Raw genomic sequence first — 25,754 nt, forward strand, 5'->3', positions numbered from 1 at the left:
TATTGGGGCAAGGGGATGTGGTTAGTGTTGTGGGGTTATTTTTGTTTGCTAGTGGTGGTTTGGTGTGGGGTTTATTTTGTTTGTTTTCTTTTAGTTGGTTTGTTGGTGAGGTGGTTTGGGGTTTTTTTGGTTGGGTTGGGTTGTTGTTTTGGGTTTTAATTACACTTAGTGTATTTTTATCAGAACAGTATGTTTCTGTTTGTGATACATCTATAACTGAAAAAAAAAAACCACCAAACATCAACAACTCATGCTAACATGAGAAGAGCCAGGTTTTCCTCCATTAAGACTTCTTGATTCTTCACCAGGGCTTTCTGACATTTGATACCATGGGCAGAAGCATCTGTCCGCCCCCTCGCTACACACCTATGGCATATGACATCAAATACACAGTTTGTAAAGAAATGCTGTTTTCGCCATGGTAAACAGACAAAGAGTTCCTCCAGATGAGCTTATCTTTCTTCCCCTGAGAGCAGAAACCTAGCAAAGCTAGCCAACAAAATTAGATACTTGGGTTGTATAAACAGTTCCTTAGATTCAATTTCCTTTAGCTCATGCTCAGGAAAAGCCAGCTCGGAGGCGATGTGTGTAAGCAGATACCAATTAGTCTTTTCTAAGATTGTTTAAAGACTGCATATCCTACACTTCTCTACTTTTTAGTATGCAAAAATCAGTTTGCATTCACTTTTGAGTAAATGACTTTATCACACCATAGAGCAAAGTGACAGCCAGCCTCCTCTTTCTCCTCTCTTTATTCTACACACGTGTAACAAAACATCAAGCCTTATGAATCCCCAAAAGACTGACGCTTCCAACTTAAACTAAAGAGAAAAATAATTTCAGTGAGACTGGACTTCAAGATGTTTTCGTAATGTGGGAACAGAAAACCTATTCAAGTAGTCTGCTTTACCAATCAAAACAAATAGCTGTTATTGTGATTTTGAACATGTACACTGACCTCATCAGCTAAATCACATCTTTGTGAATATTGCTTAATGTGAAATAGCAAGTATTTGCCTCATCTTATTATTAATCTAAATAATTTAATTAATTATAATTAATTAGCTAACAAAAAGCAGTTCATCCTGATATATCACTATGATAAAAAGCAGCAACTGAAAGTATCTATGTTTGTCACTTTTACAGCATACAGCTCAGAAAAAAAAAAGTCACTTGTCCTGAATTTGCAGGATGTACATCCATTGACTGCAGAGTCACTGCCGTTTGCACAATAGCGAATAGCCAGTGTTGTAACAGGGTAACTTTCTGAAAAATCATTATTCAAAATAGTTTATACGATAAAAATAGGACCATTTGTAGCAATGAACAAGATATTTTACTTCCCTATCACTGATCTACACAGACCAAAACCCAAAGTTTATAGTAATTTCTGCATTCAGATCTAAAATGTTTTGCAAGCAGTAGAGCAGTTTCACTTACTTCAGAATGCTCAATTAAAATACTCTTCCCAATACCATTTCTCCCCTCCTCAAAACTGACAGGATCAGCTTTTGGTTTGCATCAAGTGAATCCCTTCAGCCTCTGCTCCACTGTGGCAATGTATCTGCAGCTCTATTACTTTTGCAGATCCTGTATCAGAAGTAGTATATGAAATATGCTTCATCGGTCTCCTTCCCAAAGATCAAATTTCAGTTGCATAATAAACAGTGACTGCATGACATAATGGGGCCTTCACGCATGATATGGTCACACTGGAACTGAAAAACAGTAAGATACGTCATTATCTGTCCTTGTATGGATGCAGAGGACATTTGTCTCAGAAAATAAGGAAACTACAAATAATCCAAAATTCAATGGGGAAAAAAAAAAAGTTTCCAAAAGGCTTAAAAGTCAAAACAGAATCTTTTTAACCCTTAAGATGATTTCTATTTCACACATGGCTTTTTTACACTAACAGCTCCTGTCCTGGGCAGAAAGTCTGGCTACATGAGGGGATCACAACAGTCCATTTCAGATGGGATATAAATGAAATATTAACAACATCAAAACCCAGTTTTAGGCATCATTTAAAGGGTTTTGAAGCAGAAACACCCCCCCCCCCCCCCCCCCCGCATTCAGCCTGGCACATTTTATGAAAAGGTCCCCAGCTCAAAAGATCAATGGCTATTTTAGCTCCTCTATTTATATCTCTAACCAGAAAATGTTTATATATGTACTGCTCCAAAACATGTAAGAATTTGTTGCTTATACTACCTTCAAGTTTTTAGGTACTCAGAAACTCCTTAACAAGCAACTACACCAATGCATCCCATGCATCTTTATGAACTGACAATTTTTATACACACAAACTACATAGAACAGGCTAACTTCAAGATCACCTGTTTGCTTAAAATTCTACATACTCTTTGGTCTAGCATCACTTCAATCCATTGCTCACTTTATTCCTAAAAATAATGAGTAAAAATTATGTTGTTTTTCATTCCTACTAGTTCTATGTGAAAGAAAAAAAAAAAAAAACAAACACAAATGTATGCAGCCCAACATTAATCTTTTCTTCATTTCTAATAGCTGTCTAGCTAGCTTCACTTCAGCCATTTAGCAATCCTGTTATGAAACACTTGCTATTAGTGAAAAAAGTCCAAACTGGCAGCACTCACAGACCACTGGGAATATCAGGCATTTTAAGGAGATGTTTCTACAACTCAGTTTGTTCACTTAACTTTTTTTTTCTCCTTAAAGTCCCTACCTTAAAGCCTCCAATCAGGATTATGCTTCTAAAGCTTCTGTATCAGAAAGTCTCTTTTTTCTCTGGATTTTCCCATGGAGAACTTCCTGTTCCTCTACACCAATCCACCCTTCTTGAAATATTTGTTTCCAGTCTTTTATTGCTGCTGAATCTGACTCAAAAGGGGCCCATCTACTCCAGCTACATCATCAGGAGAGCTCTGCACTTTCACACAGCTGCTGAGGTTTCTGTCCCCATGTCTAAGCTGTAATTGCTCCACCCACTTCCCCACTTTGCACAGAAAAGATGGAAAGAAACTGATGGATCAAAAAAACCCCACCCTTTTCAATGATCATTTCTGGATGGACTACCAGTATAATGTAAACTTTCCTCTTTTCATGTTTTGCAGGGTCTTAATTTGTTTCCTTAATAAAATGCATCACAAAACTTGGGAGAGCAATTTACTAATGGAAAGAAAAAAACTCCTATCAAATACAATAATCTTACTATAAATTCCACAAAGCAGTTCAAAAAGCCTGGAAGGCTGATTGTTTCTATTAAATTCCATCAATTGCTGGAGAAGTTTCTCCAGGACTTGTAATATTTCCTTAGAATTTAAAGTGACTTAACCTCCATTAAGTTCTGTAAAGACTGAAACGCAACTACCTGTAAGCATACTTTAGCAGAACACAACATAAGCCAAATGGAAAATTACATTTAACAGTATGCAGCCCATTGTTAACCTGCAGCATGATCTAAAAATGTATTCTCTGACAACCTAGATGTACCAGCTTGCCCTGAAAGCAAGTAGACCATATATTTCAAAATCTCTATGACCACCTGACTCCGGATATTCATTCAAGGATATTTTCAGAAACTTGCAAAGCAGAGATGAAAATACAGTTTTGTCAGAGTCTTGTCCAGGTGAAGTTTAAAAATAAACTTAGTTTTGAGCTATACAAACCCTTGCAGCACATTTTCTTTGGTTATGAGTATTTCTTTTTTATAAATGAGCTCAAGTAAAATACGAGTGAAATTTGAGCTGAGCAAAAGAATGCACATAGGTTCCAGGCTGTTTTATTTAAGATAAAATGCAACTATAAAATGAAGTTTAAATGGCACAACTTTTTACATCCATGTGAACCCTAGCCATGGGAATGGGAATCAACTGGACTTGCTAACAGTTCCTAAATTCAATTTCTTGGCAGAAGCTGGCAAGGAGTTTACAGTGGAAGTTACTGCACTATGAAATGTGATTTTTCTACCCATTCACAGCTGATTTGGGGGGCAACTTGTGCCTCATCTCTTCACACAGCATTAAGGAGAAGTCTTGTCTTCGCACACAGTACTCCTTTACAGTATCTGTGAAGGGCAAAGTGAAGAATTTATTTTTATTGCTAACAAATATGAAATTTTCACACAGTTACAGAAATGAATTAGAACTGAATAGCAGTCAGTAGTTTCCTTACCAGATATAATGCATGCATTTTAGCTTATATGACCTTGTCAAACCTCAGAAATTAATCATAGAAATCAAGAAACAGAAGCTTAGTATTAACATTTTAACAGAAAAGAAGCTTACGTGAGTATACCTCAGATTCATATTTCACCCTTTATTTGTATTAGTTTGTGTGAATTACTAAATTAGTGAAAAACTCCTGAAGTCTAGTTTGGGCAATTTGTTCAGCTGAGTATTGAATTAAATGTTGATATACTGTAGTGGCATTGATGTGAAAAAGTGTTCCATAATCTCAGAAATTAAACAACAATAATAAGCCTTCATCAAATTCAGAATGTAAAAAATTTATTAGCTTTTACTCATTAAAAAATTTGGCTACTATTCTTGGGATTTTTTTTTTTTAAATAGCAGCAAACAGTTAAAAAACTGACAATTGAAAAGTATTCTGTAAAACATAAGGCAAGCAAACTGTAAATTTGTTCTTTAAAAATCAATGCTGTAGTACTACAGAAGCAAGTGTAGCAGACAATAAAAACCCCAAGAACGTAGTAAAACATGACAATCACTTACTTCTTTGCTACCCCATTATTTTAGCCAAGGAAGCATTGCTACATCAGTAGCAAGTAAACTTTTTTCAGAACTATTGAGATGTAACTAAAGGCACTCACTGTCTGTGTGTGGAGGCTGGAGGGGTGAAGTAAGCCATAATTTTATATTTATTGGTTGAAGTCTGTAAAACATCATAGAATACTGAAACCAAAATCTTACAAGACAACAAGCCTTGACTCTACTGTTTTTGATCCGTGATCCGCTGTAAGCAGAGTTTCATGTAGGAATTTTTATTGCGTATTTCTAACACTGCATCTCTGACGAGCTCAATGAACATTTGAGGCCAGAGCTTCTGCAATGACTCATTTTTCATATTGATGTCAGCTGCTTCTTTCACCAAGCTCTCGACATATGTCTGGCAAAATGTTTTTCTTTCCTTGATTTCCTGCATGGGAGAACCATTACACATAGTATAAGATGAAGGAAGAAAAGATTAAACAAGAGCTAACCCCCACAAAAAGTAAATTAATTACAAAACAGCAATTGGCAGTCAAAGAGGCCATTGCACATTTTTTCCTATTTTTAAGCTGCACAGCCCAGGGTTTAAGTTAAGCTCCTATGAGTGTGGCCATAGAATCTTAGTGCATTCTTAATACTCATATTTTATTCATTAATTTATCTGAAGTCCACTTTCATGTAATAATGTAAATACCTTTTAACAGCATTAGATTTTTGCTGCCTTCTGTCATATCAGTGAAAGTTTACAGAAATTGAGCACTGGGCTACTTCCCTTCCTTCTCTCCCTTCCCAGGTTTTCATTTTAGCACAACAGCTGGAAAGTATAGGTTTATCTGCCTGCCCTAACAAGAACTAGGCAAATGGCCACAGAAAAATATGGCAGTATGCATCCTCAACACAGGTTCCCTGATGGACTCTGGCAAGTGCATGGTTCCTAACACGTACCACATTAGATACTGAAGTAACCTGAACATTTAAAAAATAAAAAAAAAATAAAAAAATAAAAAAAAAATTTCACTTTGTGCAACTACTAGCTCTGCATTTTAGTCACTCAAACTGTATTAATCTCTGTTCCTGTAGAGTTCCTATAAAATGTCATAATGAGCTTTGAACAAGAAGTCATATTGGTGCTAAATATCTAACTAGTTTGATTTATTGCACTGTTACTAATGTTAGGTAATGATTCAGGCCATCAAAACAGAAGTTTTCTTAAATGAGTGACAAAGCAGAGAAATACTTCCCAGATGTTTCATATGAAACCCCAAATGATTAATCAATTATTCAAACTGTCATCTGTAGCAATAAATTTATTCTGTGACGTTTATTATGTTAGTTTACTGCTGACAGGGAAACTGAATTGGTCTTTTTTGCTTATCATACCCTCCTCTTGTGACATCCTGCAAAACCTGCTGCCACATGTACAATGCTGTAACAAGGACAAGGTGTGAACTGCTGCCCTGGGCAGAGACAACAAGGCACATATTTAACCGACTGGACAAATAAGTTTATTTTATTGCAGTGCTTGTTCCATAGTAAAGGACAAGAGGAACACTTCCCTGTCTTACTCTATGTCAAAGTTGTAGGAGCTACTATCACAGCTTTTCAAACTAAAATATTGTCTTAATTTAATCTCTCCATGCATGCAGTCAGTGTCTTTTTTTTATACTATGGATCTCAGATGCAGTAACTTAATTCAGCATTTACTGGATTTTATTTCTTGCACTAGAGGATTTACATATTTCCACACCATCAAAACAAAAATAATGGGATAAATGTGGGAAGCAGGGTACATACAGCTAGGACTCGTGATGATTACTCAGAAAAGAGACTGTAGCTGAAAGAAGCGTGCCCTTCCTGGGAGAAATTTCCCTCTGCTGAAGCAAAAACATTAGCAGATAAATGCAAACTAAAACAAGTGTGACTGATGCCCTTGTCTGAAGAAAGCCAGCTTGTGATTTTTTTTTAGTAATTAAACCTAATACATTTCCCATATATTTGTTTCCCCGTCGCTCATTTAAATGTGAGGAAACGGCTATTTATTACTACAGCCTGCACTATTTCAAGTCTTGTCTGAAAGCGTTTTCTTCTGTTTGCTTTGGGATACACTTCTGTATTGCATTAGGAAATCCTACCACGTGCATTATACATTTTCCTTTGTAAAAACATATGCACTTCTTATATTTTACTAAGGCGGGTACACTTGATTACGAATAAGACTTGTAGGTGGGAATGTATTTCTGAGACTGTGGCACTGTTCAGGAACCACTTTGCTGAAGAGAAACTGGCCGTTATCCAGTGTTCTGGCAAAGATCAGTTAGATGAAATGTTTGATTATACATGTAAATATGGTAAGCAGCAATATTTAAAAACCATCATTCTCAATAGCACAACTGAAACGTGATATATCAACAAAGTCCATGAGTAGCAGTCTTAGGCTATATAATAGAGGATGAAACTATTTTGTAATGGTATACTTACCTCAAGCTTTTCCATATGAAAGTCCTTTGTTGTGTAATTCAACATGGCTCGAGTTGTGCTTCCCCCTCCGTTTCTTCTGTGATCACTACTTTCCTCACCCCCAATCCCAGATTTCTTCACCTTTCCCTCCAGGAAATAATGGAATTGCTTCCTCCTGTGAAAAGATGATAAAGAGATTTACAGTTTCAATTGCTGAAAACTTTTTTCAAGTGTAGATGTTTCAAGTGATAGTGATTTTTTTTTTTTCTCTTCTCCCTTTGAACATGTACCTTATCAGCATTCAAGTTTATCGCATCTTTAAGTTATCCCAAATAACTATGAGTCTAAATATTCCTGTTAATTTGCTTCGATACAATTGACTTTTTGACATGTATCACAACACATCCTAATGTCTTGCAGCTTAAATCTTTACTAAGTATGTACAGAACTGAAAAGTTATTTAAAAATAGGTTTTCTAAGCACCTTTTTTCTTATAACACCAAATCTTACATCTGTTAACTATTTTAGTCACCCACTATAAAATATCCACTAAAAGTAGCCAGTCTTCATTGTGAAAGTCTGTAAATCTTCACCAATAACAGTACAATTAGAGAATTAAATAAGCAGTACAGTTGTGTGCTAGTGCCTTCTAATCTTACTCTGCAGATTTCATACAACTTCCGTGAAAAACTCTGGCTGCACGAATCAAGAAATACTAATACTTTTGCAATAAGCTGAGAACCTATCTCCTGCAAGATGCCATCTGTGATTTTTTTTTTTTTTTTTTTTTACACCTAGAAAGAATTTCTTCTGAAAACAAAAAATAATTACAAAACACATTTGGGACAAATTCCAGTTCCATCCACTGTATTTTACCTAGATTCTCCAAATAATGAAAGTATGCGATAATGTGGCAGCTCAGAAGATGCTACATATGCCAGAACCCCAAAGAGCCTTTCTGCCATTACAATATCATCTTCAGCAACCTGTGAGGGCAGGGGGAGAAAGGGGAAGGACAAAAAAAAAAAAAAAAAAAATCTGTTTCAAAATCGGCACTTTCACATTTCACTGCACAAGTGCATTGAGAATCAACTGAAATTTGTTATACAGAACTTTGCATTCAGATCTGTTCCAGGCATATCTTCAAAGTGTGTATTTGCTTTTACTGGCACTTTAAATGTACTTTAAAAGAAACCAAATGAGGTACTGGTGCTTATTTCCTGTAATTCTGGAAACTTTAATGTATATACATGCTATCCCATGCTTTGTGATAGCCTTCATGGAAATGGGGAATCTTGTAACTATTTCTTACATTGAGTATCTGAGGACCAGATGTAATTTTTTTCCATACTGCTTACAGAAGGTAGACTGGAAAATTTCTGATCAAGTTAGGCTGGAGAAATGAAAAGTTTCATATGAAACCCACATATGAAAAGCTAAGTTACAGTCTCTCTTATTTTGGCAGCATCATAATTAAGGCTTTATAGAAAGAGGGGAAAGAAAAAGTATTTTCCCTGCATTTTTCAATCCTCAAAATCAGTGTTCTTCCACTATACTTACCTAAATACCATCCATATTGTGTGAACATGAAGTTACAGATGTCTTTTTAAACCAATTTTCAATGGTTGAAAAAAATTCAGGCTTAATTTTACACTTTTGAATTTTGTATAAAGAAGGTGGAAGGTGTTTATTTTTGGAGCACTGTTGTTGTGTTCTGTTTGTCTTGTCTCATAACCTCCGGAGACCATGGCCTGTGTTTCACCTGCCCTGATGGACAGACCATGAACTGACTCAACTGCCAAAACTTATTGGCAGAGTTTCTAGGCTCCTGGTTTTCCACTGAGCTTAGAACAAACCTTTATGATTATCTGCATCTGAACTGGATAACATAAGACAATGAAACTTACTCAGTTACTTAACTTCTGCACCAAATTTAATTTTTGTTCACCTTAACGTATTTTCGGAAAATAAGCTTCAACACTCACATTATTTCATTAAGTAATTCCAGACAATTTTTGTATTCTGTATTACTCAAACGTGAGAGTAAAAAGGCATTTCGATCCAAATTAATGTAATTTTATTATATTCTTGTTTACATAGACTATACAATCTAACCTTGCCTAAATTATACTGAAACACCATAATGTAGGGAGAAATTCATTAGAGAAAGCACAGGACAGCAAATTTGAAATGGAAAGCCCATTCCATTTTCACAGTGTTTAGATTTGCTCATTTTCACTTAAAATGAAGTAAGTAGCCTAAGAGTCAATGACCTCGCTAAACAGTCTGTTAACAGAAGCAAGGTCTAAAACAAAGAGTGCAGAAGGCAGATTGAGAAACAAAGACCACTGCAGGCAAAAACGTCTGCTGGAGAAATAAGCCATTTTAATTTATGTTAAGAGAAGCATAAGGAACAGGTCAGAGACAGCACTGCTGAATACACTCCCAAGTCTGCAGAAACTCATGTTCTCTATCTGACTCCAGTGCCTTGCTTGCTCCATTAATCACAAACAGATTGTAACAGTAATACCATATAAATGTAAGTCTGTTATGGCTGCTCCTTGCCAAGTACGAAGAACAGGCATCAATTCAGTACATGTCATCATCTGTTATACTGTATGCCATAGCACTTGGTATTAGCATTTTGTAGAGAGTTTAGTAACTTCAAACCTTGACAACTCAACTTATCTGAGATGACTATCATTGGGAAAAACTTTGAATAAGGTATCTTCATGAAGAGAATTTACTTCTACACAGTTAGTAAATGTAACAGTCTGAAAAGGGAACAAAACCATTGTTAGGAGACTAACACTCAGCTTCTAGCCTGGAACATAATTGGAATGAAAGGGCGAGGTTGGGGAGAAAAAAAGCTTCCTCACACAATTTTTTTTTAGAAGTCTAAATGTGCTAGAGTTATGCTCTTCATTGACTTAATTCAGTTAGTATATACTGCTTTTACTTCCCATCTATTTCTGATTTTAAAAGGAAAAAGGGGAATACAAAGAAGAGCAGTATTAGTGTCCTAACATTCTACTTACTTAAACATAAAACACACAACCAACAAAACCCCACATGCTAATGAGCTTGTACACGGCTAGCAAAAAAAAAACACAAAACAAGCAACAAAAAGTATTTGACAATAATTTTCCTGTGATATTTCAGGTATATTTTGTATCATCGTGAAGTATAAATAAAAGTGTACAGTAAACTACCAAGTAGTCTGTCAAACATTTCTTGAGAAGTATTCAGTGACTGTTTTGAACATAATGAAGTGCTTAAAATCAAGTAAAATCATCAAGTTCTTCAATTTGTAAGAAAATATTCTTTTAGAAACACATGCAGAAAAAATAAAAAGTCTTCCATTCAGGTAAATTTCAGCCTTTCAGGTATAAATTTGCACTGTCATTTGCAACTGCAAACATCTGAGACAACATAACTTTTTATAGCAACTAAGAAATCTTACCGACTTTGCCAACTGTAACAGTGCAATTGGACTTAAATGCACAGCACAATAAATTGCATGATGAAATCTACATAAAATTTTCCCGCTAAGAATGAACAGACACTGACAGGGTTGTGCTCATTTGTTTGCAATTCATCTGTTTTTTAACAACAATGCTAATTTATGTTGTAAAAGCAATAGTAAGAAGGAAAGACAGTCCTACCTTTACTCCATTTATCTTCTGTAGATTAAAATGGTTCAGTCTAAACAGAACATAGTATTTCCACAAAGTAAAGTTGACAATGGGATTTCCCTGAGGATCAACTGTAAGCTGTTCCATGTGATGCATCTGGGCTAATGCATTGAACTGCTGCAACGCCACGAGATTTGTCTCCTTAAACTTCAGGTGCTTAAAAAAAGTCAAACCACAAGACATTAAAGAAGGAAAAAATAAAGAATTAACACAATGATTCCTATTCTTTGCCACTCAATTTTCAAACTCAGATAAACAGACTTTAGGACTGATTAAGTCTGGTTTAGGTCTCATTAGATCTGCTTAGCAACAGAGGTTACTTCATTTGAGGTCTCTGTGGCAAAACATATCAACTGGTGTATTTAGATATGTCAACATTGCAAGCCCCTAAGCCATTCATAAACCTTTTCATAGAAGTACTAATATTTTCAATGTTACAAAATGCAGCCATACTCCTGGAGCAATGTTTATTTTAATTCTGCAAGCGGAGCAACTGCAACACCCACACACGAACATCAGTACAATACATGCTTTTGGATACCCTGCCTTTTCAGCCAGAGCAGCCTGGAATGAAGTCACAGGCTGCTGCTTCTTCGAAGCGTACCCTATGCCAGTGCTCCTCTCAGCACAGTGTATTTAGCTACAAAATAGTACTATGGAACAAAGAGGAAGGAGGAAAAAAATAATGGTGAAGATAAAAGTTTAGTTGAGATTCTGCTATGCCCTACAATTTTTTCCCTCCACAGTTGCTTCCTTGCAGTAAATACATTCGTCTAAAGTTGCCCACAAATTTATCTATCTCAAGAAACCATCAAGTTCTGTTCTACTCAAAACCTTAATAAGACCCAGGTTGCTCAAGAGGCATACCATCTAATTAACAAGGTGCTTTACGTATATTATCATTATTTTACTGTTTGCTTCAAAATGACTGATGTAAATGTCCAAGAAAAAAAGAAGAAAAGTAGTACTAAAGGGACATCACATTTATGTTGTTGCACTTCATCAAGAACTGAGGAATTCCAAGCGCTGTACTGATTTAGCTAGGCATCCCTTTGAGTTTTACCTCTCCTTTATCATCATATCAGCTGTCAACTCACAACACAAAGGAAGGTCTCCTGATACCATGGATCCAAAACAATATTGTAGAAGAGCAATAGTATATTTACACGAGTTATGCAACTTAAAAGCAATCATCGAGGTCAAAGGAATTAAAAGAAATAGAAGTAAGTCTGAAAACAAAACATCATCCTGTGTGAGAAGCTAAATTAAAGTCTTGATTTTAAAAAAAGTATCAAGTTCAAGTTAGCAATATAGGATAACAGCAAGCAAATATGTAATTCACAAATGTAGCTATTTATATGAAAGCAGACAAGGGTGACTATGTCAAATCCAGTTTCTAGTAGAGAATACATATTCCATAGCTGTTCACACCACTGGAATCTGAGGCATTCTTACCACAGAATTAGGAAATTTTATCTTCAGTTTTGTTAACACTTGAACAATTTCATCAAACTCTATGAACATGAAGGAGACTGTCACAATAAGTCCAGCTGTTTGAACACTCCAGTTTCGATCCAGGCACTCAAGTGCTCCAGCACCATACAAGCAAAGAGTGTCACCTTCCACTTCAACTAAATGGGACTCAAGAACAGATAAGCCTTGTACTGCACTGCTCAATATTGTATCAAGAGACCTGTGGAGGAAATAAAAAGGCTGTCACCCAACTGTCAAAAAGAATTGCCATCGGCATTCACTCATTTGCAGTGCCCAAGCTCGTCCAAAATCATTAAGGGCTGGAAAATCCTCTTTCCATCAAGTTACACTGCAAATGTTCTACTACTTTGGCAGAAAGGGGCCCTGGGTGTATTCGAGTTGGACTGGGGGGATCTTTTTTTTTTTTTAAATAAAGTAAATTAAGACATGGTTCACGTTTAATAATCTACTTGAAAGCTTTAATTCAGAATGCCAACTTAACATATTTTGTGTTGCTTTAGGTATCTGAAGAAAACTTCAAACAAAGTATTTATTCAAGCAGAGTCACCTCCCCATTCTGCTTGCTATATGAATCATAAAAATCATGACCCAAATAACTGCTTTAAGAACAGACCAATTAAAACCAATCCAGGATAATACCCTTCACAATACTGCAGTTATTTCTGTTCTTGAACAACAATATCGCTTCTTCCGCAAACTCTTCTGTCACATTATCTAATCAGGGTATTGGGATTCATTATTCTGCTTAGAGCTAATCATTTTATGGCTTACAATCCTTCTTTGATCCTTAATTAAGAGGGGTGAATAAGCCTTGCTTTAAAACAAAGTGAGCTTTCCAACTCACAAGAGCAATTTTCCAGTTAAGCAATAAATTCAGGTACTCCCAACACTCATCTTTTTTTTTATCTGTCTTCCAACATAGTTCCTAGCTGGACCTGAAGTGCAAAAAGAATTCAAGATGAGCACAAACCACAGGTTTAGCAATGATTGTTACTATTTTAGTCTTTACTACCTTCCCAGAATTTTTAACATATTTTGCTTCATTGACTACTAGTAATCACTTGACTGATGTTTTCTTGATAAAAATCAACCAGAACTCTAAGTCTGGACTGGGAATGTTGAGAGCCCATCACTTGATGTGAAGCTCTAATTACTTATCTGTGCTGAATCCCACATGCCACTTTATTGTGTAGTCACTCATCTTGAAATAGTTCTTTGAAATTCTTTACTATTATAAAATACATGACTAAATTATGTCAATTCTAACAGAGTGTGTTAGCAATAAGGCTTCAAGTCAAAAAACGGCAGTGTTATCTAGCTTCTTAATTCTAACACACATTGCTAGGTCTTCATTAGCCTGTTTAATGTAAATCAGTACTAAAGATCACTATCACACTTTCATTTCTCTAATCAGTCATGAAACAGAAAAATACAAAATCTAAGTCTCCAGGTCAGAAAACTGAGTGCACTGTCATTTACACAAGAGAATTTTAGCATATGCAAATAAAGCACATGGTTTATTTCAGTAACATCTCTGGGGGACTTCAATATAATATTTCATTAAATTAATCTCTTCAGCTTCTACAACATATTTTACAAATCTTCAGCTACAAACACTTTCATAAGATTATGGAAACAGATTTTATGCATTTTACTTTATTACTGTAGGCTTGATATAAAAAGCCTAACACTCATGGTTAGGAAACTAAAAGGAATAAGCCAACTTTAGTTACTGTATCCAGCATAAGCAAAGGTCCCATTTCTCCAAGATCTCTCCTACAACTCCATGGAAAAAGTCCTAACTCATTACTTAAAAGCATGATTTCTCAAGTAATGAGAGCAACGTTCACTGACAGGACAATGCTCAACCTACCACTGTTAAACTGACTTTGTGATGGGGGATGATTACTAACACTGAATTAAATCATGAAGAAACCAAGGCAAGAAAGTACTGGCTAAATATTGGTTTGGGGAAAAGCTTCAGAAACACAAGAACAGAAAGGATCACAGCAATTTAAAAAATGTAAGAAAAAGTATTTCAGAAGATACAGGACTTGGTTAGAGATAAAAAACAGGTCTAGCCGATACTAGACTGAACCTCCAATGGGTTCTGTTCACAAAAGGCAATGAATTCCTGTCTGTACCTGACACGTCCAACGTACATCAGGCACTGCACAAAGCTGTACTTGCTACGGAATTCAAGCAGACTATTTTTTCAGGATTTTGTCCGGTTGAAAGTGTGCTAATCTGGCTTTAGCCAAACCAAGGCACACACTGGTCATTAAGTTCTGCATTTGGGTTTTAAATTATAATATGAGATGTTCACCTTTTAAAAGCAAATAAGCAAGCCACAAAGTGTATCACAAAAATATAACAGTATTTCAAACCCATGATATTAAGTTATTCTTCAGGTAATTTTTCCCAAGAGAGAAACTAAGTCATAGAAGTGCTATTTTTACAATAACACGGGTATAGAAGTCCAAGAAGAGATGCTGCTGTTCAAACTAATAACATCAACTCAACGCTCAGTTTATGACAACTCTTGATATAAAAAGAGGTTACAAATGCTTATAATGCTTCTAAGTCCTCATTTTGTTCAGCTCAATTGAGCTAATCTAAGCTGCCAAGGAAATGAACAGCCTTAAGAAGGTTCAAGAATTAATATTTATTGTTTCTTGCAAACATGAAGTCCTCCCTTATTCAGCAAAATCATATAATAATTTAGCTTGCACTTTTTAGTATTACTTTTTTTTTTAATATTACTTTTTACTAATGGCCAACAGGTTTAATCATGAAGTAAAACATCTTTTCTGGATTCATTTGGATATTTTACTTTTGATAATGTAACAGTGAGATCTCAGAGATGAGAAATAGTAACCTGTAATACAAGACATGAAAAAGAATAAGTATTTCCTAATCCAATACCTGCTTTCTTCAGGGAGTACATATGGAGTGCTGCCATTGATCTGACAGGGCTCGGCATCTTTATCTTGGTTTAAAGATGCCACAAGAACGACTCGATTCTGATGGATCTCCCACTGCCGAGCAATGTGACAAATCGTTAACCGTTTCTTTTCCTGAAAAAAAGATATGGAAGTCATAACAAAGTTATGACAGTGCAGTATCAACACACTTGTGACACGTGCATAAATGAACTTCACTTTGTTTTTTTCTGTGTTTGGTGCATGTATTAGTCAAAGTCAATGATTTTTTTGGGTTTATAACATCATACTTTAAACACCTGTTGCTATAGAAATGTAGCTCTCAAGTCCATACAAAGTAAGACTTTAAAAAGTTTCCCACTGTTAGGAAGTTGTAAAATCCCATGCTATTTTAAGAATCTTTTAATTTCTCTCATATACTTCAAAACATCATCATTGGAGCTGGAATACAAACAAACATTCTGATACTTTAGAACAGAGTGAAGAAAAAAGGCAAATTGAATTTGCCCTGTGTAGTACAAACAGCAGTTCATAGGCAGCCTGTGTATTTGTCACTAATTTTACCCATAAGCAGGGGATGGATGAAGGTTGCACACTCTTTGGACATACTAATGAATATTCTACTTCAATGTTAAAAAATTTTGGATTGAAAGAGCATGTACTTGTTAGTTTCAGGTTGCAATGATGTCAAACTGGGCCTAAAAGGATCTCAGGCAAGATAAATATTTGTTAACTCTTTCCTTATACATAATCTAACCACTTTGAACTATTTCTTAGCAGTGTTAAAAAGCCTGTCTAATACCATAATTTTAAATGTAACTCTGCTAGTTCCTGTCTCCTTCAGAACGTTGTTAGGCTGATTAAGACAATAAAGGAAACAACAATCTTGATTAGGATTTAGGAGGCTGTATCAAAAATGCTGAAGGCTAGAAAGGGTTTATTTGTTTTAAAATTGAGTATTTACATTTCTGCTTTAAGACAGACTCTAATGGGCTGGGCGGGAGGTGGGTGGAATCGACACACCACACAGTTTTATTGTAGTCCCTCCTTTCAAATTGGAAAAATAAAAAAAAGGAGAATTTATGTGATATACCTATGGGAGAAAAAAAGGGATCAGGGAAAATTAATTTTATAATTTGAAATGAACACTTTTGATACATTAAGTTTGTCCTATAGTCACTGCACTCCTAGGTTTAATCCATAAAAGTAGTGTGATTACTACCATCATGTTTTTACATAATTCCTTTTACAGTGGGTGAGTTGTGGACATGGCAGCAAATCAGTTCACTACGAATGTTCCTCACAGTACTCAGTGTTGGAGATGTGAAATGTAAAGCACTACAAACAACGATTTCTTTGAAAAACAGAAAACAGTTGATCAACAAAAAAAAAAAAAAAAAAAAAAAAAAAAAAAAAAAAATCAAGCATTTTATCACCTGTGATTTAATTTGTGGAGCCTTGGTGTTTCCTTAAGAATAAAGAACAATGTAAGTGTTTTGCAGTAAACCACCTACATGCAAATCCTTCATGCTGCAACTATTATACTCAGAGTAAACAACACAATCTGTTTCAATGACAGATAATGCAGAGAGAGATCTACTACACTTCAAACATTGACAACAATGACATCCATAGCTGTCTGTAACTAGCACTGAATGTAGATGGAAACTCCTTCAATTTTCATCTTATGAAAGCTTTTCTACTTTAAAGAGCTCAACACTCTAGTTGATGTTCAATTTGCCCACAGAGCAAATGATGTTATCTGGATAGGGAACACTAAGGACGCAACATCCACAGACTGATGACTGGGCTACATGTCACAGAAGGTAGGGGAAGCTGAAACAGCATTTTCTTCACATCACATCTAGAAAACTCTGCTTGTTCTGGGTAAGGTCTCCTCATAACCTCAACTACTGTACAGCTTTATTGCTCTGTTAGCCCTCGGTTGTGGGCTGCTGTATTGCTACAGAGCTTTCAGAATTCCCAAGAATACATTTTACAGAAATCAAATTTTAGAAGTGTGAATATTCTGGTAGCAATAACTATTTCTTGTTCTAGTAACTATTAAGTTCAGGCTCTGTTAGAAATGAATTAAATTCTCTGTACATATCAGACTTTCACAGAGCAGTGGGATTTAAGCAAGAAATGCATTAGTCTGGAAAAGAGAGATGAAGAAACTTTGCTGTTACAGGAGACAAGTACCAGCAAGGGAAAAAGAAGATATGACATTGCTGAAATGAACTTCTCTGATGCAGGAATACAGGAAAACAGCCATTGTTTGCTATTGAATTTGCTGCGCATAGTTTCATTTACACTGCATATAGTTTAAGCAAGTCTTGAGGAAAGCAACAACAAACATTGAAGAACGAGTCACTAGGTATTTTCTTCAGATTTAACTATGATGAAAATTTTGTAGTTTGCAACTTTTTTCACTGGACATTGTATCTGTGAGCACATTTGTTCCTCAATTCAAACATTTTGAACAGCAAATAAGAAAATCATAACACAGAAGACTTAACCAAGGAAAGATACAGAAAAAAAATCACTGAATTGTGCAAAAGATATTGCTGTTTGGTTCTTATGCCGCTTAACTATTTGAAGATAAGAAAGATAGCTCCATTAAATTACAAAATCGACAATTTAATGTTGAACTCCAAGGAACAATGGCATTATACATTAATTTACTTTTTCTTCTAAGGGAACTTTCCACTAGCAAAAGGTCCTGGAGATTATCTAAGCCATCAAGACAAGGAAATGTTTCATCAGTGCCTAGTGACATGAAATACACATAAAGACTTCCACTAAACATCGACTTTTTTCCCCCAATCCAGAAATATAGTTAGCTTTTCAACAGCACAAAATAAAACTGTGTGAACTTACTTATGTACTCAATTCCCGTTTCTTTTATGTTAAGAAGAACTAGCATCAGAATTTCAAACCTAAGTAGATGAAATACATTGGTATCTTACAGGGAAAGAACTCAAACCCACCTAAAACCCAAACCATGACACTGCTTGAAGAAAACAACTATATCCAAGACATGGTTTGGGGTGTTGGTTTTTTTGTTTGTTTGTTTGTGTTTTTTTAAAGACAACAGAAATACACACGGATATAAATACACAGCAAATTGTAATATATTCTGAAGCACTAGACACAATTACCCTCCCCTTTATATATTTAAGTTCTTGGTGGAGCTATATACTTAAATTTTCTTTTAGTATACTGTTAACATTCTGTTTGTGTCCTTTTACTTTTCCGATCTATGTACATTTGCTACACTTCTTAAAACCTCCTGCAACTACTTCTAGTCATGTAATATGATTTTACCTAGTTAACAATATGGATGCACAAAAATTTGTTTTGTTTGCCAAATTGAAAGACCTTTTGTATAATCAGCACTGGATGACAATGTTTCAGGCACTTTTCCTCAAAAAAAACCCACAAAACCAAATTTAGAGGCAAGTGGCAATATTCACACAACAAATGGAATGCAGATACTCTCAGATCCTTGAACTCTGGTCTCCTAATAGCAACACAGGTCACCTAGTCACCAGCCCCATAAGAGTATTCTGGAGCACACCTCAGTCTCCCCTGTTAGAGCTATTCTATCTCCTGTGTATAAGCTTTGATCAGGCCAGGTGGTCTGGTAGGTCAGCTGTTCTTCTGAAAAAGAAGACAGCTGGCATTTAGCTTCTGCTCTGATGACTGCTTAACTTTTTCCACGAAAGAAGAACAACTTCAACAGGAAAGAATGAAGAAAAAAAAAACTACTTCAGAACACCCTCCATGGCAGCAGTTACAGCACTCACCTGAAATGGGGGAGACCAAGTTCAAGATATTTGAAATCACTGAAAGGTCCTTTACTTTAGTCTGGATTTAAATTTATCTCTGGATTTGTGCAAATGAAGTTTTCCACCCTTTTACATATATTACACTCATGTATTCAACTGGATTTTTTGCTAAAGTGTAACTTGCACAGTTGACCAAAGAGAGTTTCAGTTATGGAATGCACTGTTTAAGCTGTAAAAAAGAAATAATTAAAGAGATAGAGGCATATTTGGATATATAAGAACCAGAGGACCAAGTGATAGGACACAGATCATTTTTGTAAAATGGTTTAGAGTAGGCTCAGAACAGCCATAGAAAGTACCTTAAGCAAGGTCTGTTTATGGCTTTCACGCCTCCTTTCTTCTTCTTTCCTTGCTGCAACAGATGCCATACGTCTTTCTTCTTCCTGGATGAGAAAAACAACCTCATAAAAGAAGGAATTAATCAGGTTCTTAGAAGTATTACTGATACATTATTAATATATTTCCGTCTTGGTATTTAAAAAGCAAATTTTAATTTTAACACTATTTCAGGATTTTTTTCACATTCTCATGTTTCTAAATATTATTTAAAACAACAAAATTGGTAACATAAAACATCAAGAAGAAAAAATATCTACTCAGATGCAAATATTGAAGAAAAAGCTATTTAAATACAGTTTTTGCAGAGGTCTTTGAAAAAGTATAAAAAAAGTATAAAGCATATGGTAAGTATGACAACGAAAAGGACAATTTTAAAATAGAAGTGCATTATATCTGTTTCTTGGTAGTAGCTTTTGCAAATAGTAGGATTTTTTTTCTAAGAAAGACAGTGATTGAGTTGAATTCTGTTATGCTCAAATCAACCTAGGATTGATTTTTTTTATCATTCTTCACTGTTTCCAGGGGCTTACTTTTCTCCATCAGCAACAGAACTGGACAAGAGAAGAGTATTTTCAAAGTTACCTACAGTACATGAACATAACTTTTCATTAATATTATCACGTATTCAAGAAGTTTCAAGAATAAAGCCATTGATTCCTAAATAATCAAAGTCAAGCAAGTCAAGATCCTTAATTTTCCTGCTACAGCAATTTCACATTGCAACACACCCATATTAGGTTGAATGTTCCCCATTTACAGAAGTATAAACATTCTCATAGCACAGTATTTTTAGAACATGTATTTCCCAGTAACAAAAGAAATGTCCACTATCAAGCAAAAAGTTCAGTCCTTCCAACACAAATATTTGGGAAGTATGCTTTAACTTATTTTTATTTACTTCACATGCCATTTGGGTGTTTCTCTTCAAGTATCTTCCCAGAATATATGGAAAGTGTTTTGATTTACCTCAGAATAGAAAGCTCCTGTCCTAACCTTTTCACTTTCACTTTCCAAAAAGTTATGCATTAAAAAAAATTAACCAACAAAAACAAACAGAAAACAACATCAACCATGAAGAGACATCAATATGTCAAAATTTCTATAAAAAGAAAACATGCTATGTTTAGAGCACTGTAAGAACCCTACAGCACATGGGTGAATGTGCAGCACAAGATAAAGAGGAAGCTTGATGCTTAGCATCATTACTACATTACCAAGAAAATAATTTCCAAGGCATAAGAACTTAGGTTCACATAGTAAACTCTCTCTTATCTGTGTACAGGCCCCCTGACATTGACATACCAGGGATTTTGACATCAATCCAAAAGGTGACTGAACAACAAACTTCCAAATCCATCCTCTACCACTTTAACCTAATACACATATTAAACAAGAGGAACATCTTACTGCTGATTAAGGCATGAGGCTTTGGATAAAGTAAGCTTTTCTAAACTAACTGTACACAAGAATTTCCCTGGAACACTAATTGCAAAGCCTAACTTTTTTTTTTGTTCTGAAAACTTCTGGCCTTTTGAGCATGAAATAGCGTTGGCAGCCTCCTCTGCTACCAGGCTTTTCAGTTCTTCCTAAAGAGAGTGTTAATAAAGTACTGGTACCAAAGGATTACAGAATAATCCATGTTATAAGGAACCTGAAGAGGTCACTAGTCAATGTTAAAGTAGCATCAACAGCAAATAAATAAAACTAGAGATGCAGAAGACCTTTAAGATCCCAGTATAACAAAATACCACACAAGGAAATCAAATACCTGGATGGGAGGGTTCAGGATGAGGCTGTGAAAAACCATTAAAAGATATTCCATGCAGCTATATATGACAAACATCAATGTGTAATTAGTAATGCAAAATAGAAATATGCTGTTCCTCAAGACAAGATTCAAAATGTAAAGAACTACAGACATGATTCTGACAGCTGTTTACACAATTACATGCTACAGTTTACTAAATTTGCATTTATTTAAAAAGCCTTAAGTCTTAAAATATAAACACTAGCAAACTACATTAGCAATATCTTTCTATAGGAAGTGGGTTAGAGTTGGTTTATAGTTTTTTTGGGGGGGTTTGTTTAGGGTCGTGGGGTTTTTTTAATACTAAAACCTCTTCATCTGACCTTGCATTTCTGCATTTTAACACTGCTTCCTAAAGAAACAAGCTTTCTACAATTTCTGTGTCTTTATCTTCTTTAATGATTTTTCCACATATCAAACATAATAACTTAGAAGTACGTTTAGAAGTCTCAAATTAAGTTTTTTTTGTTCTAAGTTCAGTTACGTAAAATTGTGTCTAAAATTCAGTTACATAAAATAATGTAGAAAGATGAGAAATGTAAACTCATTTCCCACCAAGGGAGGAAGCAGAAATTAACCAATTTATTTGGCAGAAAATGGCTGGCCAGTCATCAAACTCAGCTCCAAACTAACTGAGGTATTGTTATGTTACATACTGGGGAAGCGAGAATTACAGAACAAAATCACACCCATCTATAGGAAATTTGGTCTCAAATTTTCTTTGAAAACCACTTAACTTGTGTTTTTTTTCAAGGTTCAAGGCAAACATCCACAAAGCTCCCTAATTCAGTGTTCCCTCAGGTTCCACAACTATCCCTTCTTACTCTAATTTCATCTCAAAGCCTTGCTTTGAGCTCAAAGGTGTACTTCATGACACTGTCTTCCACACAGGAGTCTACTGCCCTCATTCAAGTCAGTCCGGAGTACGAAGAACAAAATGAACATGCACAGATTATGACCCAACAAGAGCCTTTTATTAACTGAGTAAGGCATTTTTCTTGATCAAGAATTTATCCTCACTACAGACATTTAGAAAAAAACACCCTATTAATTTAACAAAAGAAATTAGCTCAGCCTAAGAAGAAAATATATCCTAGTTTTACTCATTCACAAAGGCAGAATCATAGAGAAAACAACTGAATAAAATCAAGGGCCAAATCTAGTTTTTATGGAAATCAAATCCATATATATTCCTTGATTTATCTTACACAACACATGCAATCAATCTTGAAAAACATAACTTCCTGAACAACACTCACAAAAGGAAAACCTACCGAGTTGTAGAACACAGCCCCTAGTAACCTTGCCACAGTTGACTTCACTACCATCCAGTCTTCTCTTTTAGCTCCAGCTCCTTTGAATTTCTTTCTACCTCCTTTTACCTTTTTTCCCCTTCATTATTCTGCTGCCTTTATCTATAACTTAGTTTCATCTTTAAAGCAAACCTTGCTGGACATGGAAGAATACTTTCCCAGAACATCAAAGTGCCAGATCATTACAAAAGGACACGGATGTCTGCTTGTATATTGAAATCTCTTCCATTAGTTCTCCATTTCCCATCTGAAAGCTTACAAAATGGCTAAGAAGATATCTTCACAACAAGAAAAAAAAAAGAGAAAAAGAAAAAAAGTGAGGAATATACTTCCTCTAAAGAAGTCTCACTTTCTGCCATGAAATTTTGAGGCTGCATGCTTACCTTCTCAGTGTGAAGCCACAGCAGTGACAGAATACAAGAAGAAAAAGTCCCCTTAAAGCTACTGCCACCCGCATACAGACCTGCCAGGAGGAGCTGTACTCAACTGTACCTGTAGCGCTGGCAGGCTGGCAGCTCCCCCTGCTGCCACCACAGCACAGCCCTAGCTGCAGCCACCACACATTTGGCCAAGCCTATCATTCTCTTGTCAGTCTTTCAAAAGGTAACATCCAGCAAGACTTGAGAAGGACCCTGAAGAGACCACAGTGGGTTACAGATATTCTTCCTCACTACTATTCTTCAAACAAGTTCTTTTTCAACAAAAGATACCACTTTTACATGATAGAAAAAGATTAAGAGTTAGCACACAAGGAATGCAGGATTTCATTTCCATAACACATCTACCTTAAAATTATTCAAATAAATTTACGATAGATTAGAAAGAGCTACAGGGTACTCTATATAAACAACTTTAGGTAATGAAAATACAAACATGGAGAATGGCCTGGAATATAAACTAAGCTTTCAAGGCATACAGAGACTCAACACAGTAAACTTACAACACAATCATCAGGTCACTTATGCCTGCAGAAAGCAGAGTTTTTGTTACTTATAGCACAGAGGCTGATTTTACACAAAAATTAAGTGAGAATGTAACAATGTTTCTAATAGAAATATTGCCATAGAAAATAAAAGACTATTTTTCAAAAATGTATATGTTAAGTGTTATTTGACAGTGAGATATACCTCCATTTTTCACTTATAGTATTAATTTAGTATATTTTTGCTGACCTGACTTAAGAGAAAGGATTATAACCCACAAGTATTGCTCCACAATTTCTTGATATTTCTTATTTTCAAGCAGAAAGAATAAAGGAAAAAAAAAAAAAATAGGGATCCTTCCCTAAAAAACAGAACACTTCATGGTGGTGATGAAAATGATGAATTCTGTTCTGCAAGAAGTAGCAAAACCTACTGCCTGATCAGGAGAGAAATGTCTCAGTAAATAATCAAAATCAAACACACCTGTCTACTTTATCCAAAACATATAAAACACTAATAAAAAGTAGCAAGGTTTTACTGTTCAAAACATGCAACTTGTCTTTCAATATGTGAAGCACAGCACATTTAAAAAAAAAGTATACACATACACATACATATTAAAAGCATATCTATACACACTTAGCAAATTCTGTGGAGAAAGTGTATTCAAAGTGATGTATAGCAAGGGTTCCTGCTTAAATAACTTCTCATTAAGGATTATGTACACTTTTTTCATATTTCCATGCTTTATGTGTCTGCAGACAGTATCTGCTTACTGTTATGAAAGACTGGAGGAAAAAAAAAAGATAGGTCACAGCTAAACTGTGAGTGCCACTGGATAGATCCACTTTTTCAGAAGTTCAAGCTACAACATGCATTCAAAAACTCTCAGTGCCCAGAAAAACTACCCTTACAGTACATAAGCCAAACACCACAAATGACTACATATGCAACCTGACCCTGCTTGGACTGTCAGACAATTCTATTTCACACAAACCTGTTTCATTGAGCTATAAATAAGTCACATCAGTCCATCTGAGAAGTGAGGTAAAGGTCTGACTTTTACAGTTACAGATGGTTAACAGGTGACACCCAGTCATCTCTCCAGCCACTGTAATTCAGCCTTCTCCACACTCTTTAAACTTCTAGATTGTTCTAACACCATTTGAGGAAGTAAAAGATTTCCACTAAGTTATGTTCTAGATACACAAAGTAGATGGATTTTCAGCTAAAAATTATTTTAGTATGGACAATAAGCATTTGCAGTCTTACAGTGAAACTCCTTACAGATGGCTAACCTCCACACACTTACCACCACTGGGTCTGTGCCTCATTGGTTTAAGAGCTTAAACCTTGCCTTCAAAAATGGCTTAGTAATAAGATAGCCTAAGAAAACTCCAGCTTCCTCATGGGTTAGGGTTTAAAAGTTGTCATAATATGATGCAATCCTTTGAATAAAGGCAAATCTGCCCCAAAAGAAACAGGAGAACAACCACAAAGCAAACCCATTTTATTTCAAGTGCAGCGTTTGATTTTTGTGGCAGCTGTGTTTCTGAATTGTTCCCTTAGGTAGAGGCAGTTATCACCAGACTTCTGCTCTGAGCTTCCCTTTTCCCAGAGAATTCCACAGAAAAGGCCTGGCACCAAAGATTATGTCTTCTAGAAAACCAGTATGAATAAAGCTTCAAAGTCTCTAACAAGTGTTTGAAAACACCCTTCATATTTTACCCTTTGAGGTAATTTTCTTGTTCCAGTGATGCTAACAAGTAGTAGAAAAGTTAAAAGCAGAAGGAACAACTGCGTAAAACCAAGTTCTCAAGCAAAAGCTCCTGAACAGGCAAGCTAAGAATTCCTACTCAGAAAGAAGCACTATCTTGGTCTAACCCTTAGTTCTTTACAAGGCAAAGCAACACTTAAGTTCAAAATGGTCTGGATGGTCTTCAGGCTAACAAAGAAATGGTCCTATAAACATAATTAGTTCAGGTACACTAATAGAGTAAAAAAAGTGCATACCCTATATTGCATGTCCCATTCCCCAAGTTACATTGGGCCTTATAACCCATGGCAACAGTATGTAGCATTACTACACAGAGTAGCTGAATTTGGCACTGCCAACTCTAATTTCATTACAAATCTCCTGATACTTATCATTTTTCTTAAAATTCCAGTTTGAGTAGTATGACCATGTAGGTAACAGTTTTTATTGCAGAAAACAGAAGGC

At 35.5% G+C, this 25,754-nt stretch overlaps 1 protein-coding gene across 1 annotated transcript in view; it reads right to left on the minus strand.

Moving 5' to 3' along the window:
- Nucleotides 1-4,932: 4,932 nt before the first annotated feature.
- Nucleotides 4,933-25,754, minus strand: part of LRRC49 (leucine rich repeat containing 49) — a gene marked incomplete at its 5' end in the record, with an annotated part of 35,666 nt that continues 14,844 nt past the window's right edge. Inside the window, 7 exons of the mRNA XM_008941683.1 lie at nt 4,933-5,139; nt 7,191-7,344; nt 8,046-8,155; nt 10,835-11,020; nt 12,320-12,557; nt 15,284-15,435; nt 19,451-19,534. Coding sequence (XP_008939931.1) covers nt 4,933-5,139; nt 7,191-7,344; nt 8,046-8,155; nt 10,835-11,020; nt 12,320-12,557; nt 15,284-15,435; nt 19,451-19,534 — 1,131 coding nt within the window. The remainder of the gene's footprint in view (nt 5,140-7,190; nt 7,345-8,045; nt 8,156-10,834; nt 11,021-12,319; nt 12,558-15,283; nt 15,436-19,450; nt 19,535-25,754) is intronic.

The sequence above is a fragment of the Merops nubicus genome, unplaced genomic scaffold (assembly GCF_000691845.1).
Source record: "Merops nubicus isolate BGI_N331 unplaced genomic scaffold, ASM69184v1 scaffold8416, whole genome shotgun sequence".
NCBI lineage: Eukaryota > Metazoa > Chordata > Aves > Coraciiformes > Meropidae > Merops > Merops nubicus.